Source organism: Piliocolobus tephrosceles, chromosome 7 (assembly GCF_002776525.5).
Source record: "Piliocolobus tephrosceles isolate RC106 chromosome 7, ASM277652v3, whole genome shotgun sequence".
Taxonomy (NCBI): domain Eukaryota; kingdom Metazoa; phylum Chordata; class Mammalia; order Primates; family Cercopithecidae; genus Piliocolobus; species Piliocolobus tephrosceles.
In genome coordinates, this window is record NC_045440.1 from 102,642,927 (window position 1) to 102,648,926 (window position 6,000).

Below are 6,000 nucleotides of genomic sequence, written 5' to 3' on the forward strand. Positions count from 1 at the left end.
GAAACTGGGACTACAGGCATGCACCACCACACCCAGCTTTGGTCAACTGAGTTTTGACAATGGTACCAAGAAATTCAAAGATAATATTTTATTAAACAGTGCTTGAATACTTTTTGTTCAAACACCAATACAAAAATTAAAACTGATTATAGACCTAGATATAAGAATTAAAACTATAAACTTTCTAGGAGAAAAAAATTAGAGGTCCTGGATTAAACAAAGATTTCTTAGATAAAACACAAAAGCCCAAACAATAAAAAAAAGATTTCATCAAAAGTTAAAACTTGTACTCTTCCAAAGATACTGTTAAAAAAAAAAAGATGAAAAGAGGCTGGGCGTGGTGGCACACATCGGTAATCCCAGCACTTTGGGAGGCCAAGACGGGCAGATCACCTGAGGTTGGGAGTTTGAGACCAGCCTGACCAACATGGAGAAACCCCATCTCTACTAAAAATATAAAATTAGCCGGGCGTGGTGGCACATGCCTGTAATTCCAGCTACTCAGGAAGCTGAGGCAGGAGAATTGCTTGAACCTGGGAGGCAGAGGTTGCGATGAGCTGAGATTGCGCCATTGCACTCCAGCCTGGGCAACAAGAGCGAAACTCTGTCTCTAAATAAATAAATAAATAAATAAATAAATAAATAAATAAGAAAAGATAGCTGGGCATGGTGGCTCATGCCTGTAATCCCAGCACTTTGAGGGGCCAAAGCAGCCCAGGTATTCAAGACTAGCCTGGACAACATAGTGAAGCCCTGTCTCTACCACAGTGGTGCACGCCTGTGGTCCCAGCTACTCTGTAGGCTGAAGTGGGAGAACTGCTTGAGTCTGGGAGGTCAAGGCTGCAGTGAGTCATGATGGTATCACTGCACTCCAGCCTGGGCAACAGTGCAATGTATCTGATAAAGAACAAGTACTTCGTAACTCAATAAGAACACAATGCAATTTTTTTTTTAATGGGCAAAGGATGTAAAGACACTTCACAATAGAAGTTACATGAAAAGACACTCAATGTCATTAGTCATTAGAGACACGCAAATTAAAACCACAATGAGATACCTGGTAGAGTGGCTAAAACTAACAAAACTGACAATACTATGTGCTGACCAGGATATAAAGCAGGTGGAAATTTTATATATTGCTGTCAGGATTGCACAATGGTACAGCCACTTTGGAAAATATTTTGGCAGTTGAAACATAGTATATTTAGGGCTCAGTATTATCTAGGTTTTAGGCATCCACTGGGGGTCTTACCAAAGGTAAGTGGGTAAACAAACTGTAGGATATTCATACAATTCAATACTACTCAGCAACTCAGAGGAATGAACTATAGACACAAGCAACCATATAGATGAATCTCAGAAGCATTATGTAAGTGAAAGAAGACACACAGGAATAACAACATACTGTATGATTACATTTACACACAAATCTAGAAAAGGCAAAACTATGCTGACAGTTCAGTGGTTGCCAAAGCCCAGGCAGTGGGGTCTGCACTAACCACAAATGGGCAAGAGAAAAGTTTTAGTGGTGATTGAAATGTTCTGTATCGCATACATTTGTCAAAACTCAGTGAAATGTACACTATAAAGTTGGTAATTTTTATGGAATATAAATTTTACCTCAATAAAGCTGATTAAAAGAAATCTGTAAATATTTAAGAAATTTAAGTGACAGATCCATGAAACATAACTCAACTTTACTAGTAATAAAAAAATATACTACAATAGTCCTCCCCTTATCTGTAATTTTGCCTTCTGTGGTTTCAGTTACCCACAGTCAACTGCAGTCCAAAAATAGGTGAGTATAATACAGTAAGATATTTTGAGAGAAAGAGAGCTCATATTCACATAACTCTTACAACAGTATGTTGTTATAATTGTTCTGTTTTTTTAGTTATTGTTAATCTTTTACTGTGCCTAATTTATAAGTTAAATTTTATCATAGACATGCATATAGAGGAAAAAACATGGTGTATTTAGGCTTCAGTACTATCTGCAGTTTTAGGCATCTACTGGGGGTCTTGGAAAGTATGCCCCAAAGATAAGAAGGGACTACAGTACTACCATTTTTTCAACTATTTAATTGACTAAAAATGATTACAGTATCCAACAAAAAGTACCTAAAAATGGGCATTTTTTTTTTTTTAAATAAAGAAACCAGGTCTCTCTGTATTGTCTAGGCTGGCCTCAAATTCTTGGGTTCAAGCAATCATCCCTGAGTAACTGGGACTATAGGCACACACCACTGCACCTGGCTTGGGCATTCTTATACACTGTTGGGGTTGATGTATGAAGGTACAAATTTTCTGAGAACATACATTTGAAAAGCCTTAAAAACATTCAAACCCTTTGATCAAACAATTTAAATTTTTTTTTCTCTCTCTCTTGCTTTTTGTTTTTAGACAGGGTCTCACTCTGTCACCCAGGCCAGAGTGCAATGACACCATCACAGCTCACGGCAGCCTCAATCTCTCAGGATAAAGCGATCCTCCTGTCTCAGCCTCCTGAATGGCTGGGACTACAGGCACATGTCACCATGTCCAGCTAAGTTTTGTATTTTTGTAGAGACAGCTCTGACTATGTTGCCCAGGCTGGTCTCCTGGCCTGAAGTGATCCTTCTGATTCAGCCTCCCAAAGTACTGGGATTACAGGTGGTGTGAGCAACCATACCTGACCAAGCAATTTGAATTCTAATAATTTATCCTGAGGAAATAATCAGGGAGGTGCAAAAAATAGGCCAGGCACGGTGGCTCATGCCTGTGATCCCAGCACTTTGGGAGGCCGAGGTGGGCAGATCACTTGAGGTCAGGAGTTTGAGACCAGCCTGGCCAACATGGTGAAACCCCATCGCTACTAAAAATACGAAAATTAGCCAGGCATGGTGGCATGTGCCTGTAATCCCAGCTACTCGGGAGGCTGAGGCAGGAGAATCACTTGAACCCAGGAGGCAGAGGTTGCAGTGAGCCGAGGTCACACCATTGCACTCCAGCCTGGGCGACAAAGCGAGACTCCATCTCAAAAAAAAAAAAAAAAAAAAAATTACAAATAAACATGTTTATTCAGCACTATTTATTGCAGATGATTAAATTATAGGTTTTTTAATAGGATGGAATATTATTCAGCTAATTTAAATGCACACATGTATGGACGTGCACACACACGCAAATTTGCAATGTTCCCCTGGGTGTAAAAAGCGACCAATCCTGCCTAATTGACACTAGAAGCCCTTTACGGACAAACAAGAAGCCTAGGACTTCAGATAAGTAAACACATATACAATGTCTCAACAATATCTGTGGAAAATTGGTATTACTCTATACCTTTATATCATCATCAATTTTTTCCCATTCTTCAGCTGTAAAACTGGCTGCTGTTGCTGCTGGTTTATCTTTCCTCAAAGCTCTACTTTCAGGGGCCAAGGCTTGAAGATGCTTTTCACAAAATTCTGTAAGTTCAGGATAACATCCTTCCTCGCCAGACCTTAAAAAGAAATAAATAAGTTTTAGAGTTAGCACCTTATTTAGGATCATCTAGACCAGTGGTTTGCAGGCTGGGTTCCATGGAGCCCTAAGGTTCTGTGGAGATCTCAAGGGCTGCTTCCCAGTCTCTTTCCTCAACCTGCACAGTCTCAATTTTTACCCATTAATCTACGGAACGATACAATGAAGAAAAAAAGGAACTTCAAAGAAACCAATTTTCATCACACACTTTAAAAATTGGATAAGGGTGAGTGGGGCGGGGTGGTCTCCAGCACCGTGGAGGAAGTGGGGCTGCTCCGCGGAGTTGGCGTGGGTTCTGGGTTCATCCCGGCACCACCATGTGAATGGGTTCCTTTAAGATCACTCTGAGGTCTGACCCGCGGCTGGCATAAAAAGTACTCTGTTCCTGAAAGTACACCTTTCACAGCAGTCTTATAGTTTGCAACAGAAGAATTTCAAGTTCCTGCTCCAAGAAGTGCAATTATTATCAATGATGGAATATGAATAAATCTCGTACAGACCGCTGGAAATGTTTTTCTAAAACATGGTTCAGAACTGCAAATTATTCCTAGAGTCGTGATGGAAGTTGTTAATATTGGCCGCTTGGAACATACAATTACTTTTCAGAATAAATATTGGTATTTTTTGTTGCCGTAAAATTGAAATCAGGCATTTAACACACGATGAAAACACCAAGAGTCAATGAATAATGAGACTCATCTGTCCCTTTTTGTTGTCTGTACTCTTCATGTGAAGAGGGAATGCATATGAATTAAGGGTAGTAGTGTCACAGAAGATTGCTACCTCACACACAAACAGGTAGTTCATTTGGGGTAAATGGATTACCCAACTATTTTATAACTGGGCGCTTCTGATAATTTTTTGGAAAACATTTGAAACATTAAAATTTACTGAATCTTACATATTTGTCTGAGTTAAAAATATAAAAAGAATTATGGATCATGGATGGCAATTTGCTTGACAGCATCTGGTTTGCAGACTCATAGTTTGATTTTTAATTAAATGTATAGCTTATAATGAAGTCAATAAACATATCAATGAATAGTTAACTATATTAAATTTTTATCAGGCTGGGCGCTGTGACTCAGGCCTGTATTCCCAGCACTTTGGGAGGCCGAGGCAGGCGGATCACTTGAGGTCAGGAGTTCGAGAACAGCCTGGCCAACATGGTGAAATGGACTCTCTACTAAAAGTACAAAAATTAGCCAGGCAAGGTAGCGAGCGCCTGTAATCCCAGCTACATGGGAGGCTGAGGCAGGAGAATCGCTTGATCCAGAAGGCAGTGGTTGCAATGAGCCAAGATCACACCACTGTACTCCAGCCTGGGTGACAGGGAGAGACTCTGTCTCAAAAAAAAAAAAAAAAAAAAAAAAATTGTCATTTACTTTTTTTAAGTTTCAAATCTCATGTATCATATAAATTTCAGTTTAATATCAACCAAAGAAACAAAACTTTAACAAAAATGGAATAATATTTTCTCTTCAACATATGTATGTTCATATGTTCATTTTGTACGATATTAAACTCATAAATTCAGTATTAGAGACTGGCAGAAAGATAATTTGGACTTCCTTTTCAACAAGGATTTTCTGTTCGTAGTTAAATTTTTTTTTTTCAAAGAGGTAGGAAGAAAATGGCAGATAAACAGCTTAAACAACACACCCTGAAATTCAACCACTCAAGGAACAGAATTCTTTCCTTAGAGAGTTAAATGGAGACATCTGTTCCTTTTATTTTAAGGAAAATCAGTCTTTTCCCATTCTCTTGTAGGTCTGTTCATTGTTAGATTTCTAGAAAAATATAAATAAATTTCATTTCCAAATTAAATTTTAAAAAACAATTCCAAGTTCAATATATTATCACTGAATTAGGCTATTCATAGAATTTCTCGGAACCAACATTATTATAACTGTAGCTTTCCAACTGTTTCATCCAATAAACTTTTCATTTTTATTTATCTGTCCTTGACCAAGTATACATGATAATATTCTGCTAAAAAAGGGAAAACAATTGATATTACTGATTTTTCACTTTCCATCAGTGTCTGGCTGGGGAGCAACAGGGAAGACAGGAAGCTAAAGGTGATGAAACAGAAAAAGGAAAGAACTCAGTGACAAGGAATAGGGATAGAGGAAATAAAGAACCGCCACAGAGCAAAAGGAATTCTAGATTCCTGGAAAGTAGCTCATGCTCCACAAGTATCTTCTGCAATAGAACTCTGGTCTCCAAATGAAAATAGCTCAAGAGATCCAAAGAGGCCCCAGCACTTTGGGAGGCCAAAGCAGGAGGATTGCTCAAATCCAGGAGTTTGACATCAGCCTGGACAACATAGTGAGATCCAGTCTTAAAAAAAAAACAACAAAAACAAAAACACAAAAGAAGCAAGAAAGAAAGAGATAGAGAGAAAGAGAGAGAGAGATAGGAAGGAAGGAAGGACAGACGGAAGGAAGGATGGAAGGAAGGAAGGAAGGAAGGAAGGAAGGAAGGAAGGAAGGAAGGA

General features: G+C 38.8%; 1 protein-coding gene and 1 pseudogene across 1 annotated transcript in view; one reads left to right on the forward strand and one right to left on the reverse strand.

Moving 5' to 3' along the window:
- LOC113224951 (sperm-associated antigen 1) overlaps nucleotides 1-6,000 on the reverse strand; it is a 78,174-nt gene that overhangs the window by 69,987 nt on the left and 2,187 nt on the right. The window contains exon 2 of the mRNA XM_026454956.1: nucleotides 3,321-3,480. Coding sequence (XP_026310741.1) covers nucleotides 3,321-3,480 — 160 coding nt within the window. The remainder of the gene's footprint in view (nucleotides 1-3,320; nucleotides 3,481-6,000) is intronic.
- On the forward strand, nucleotides 3,818-4,136 carry LOC113224948 (annotated as a pseudogene).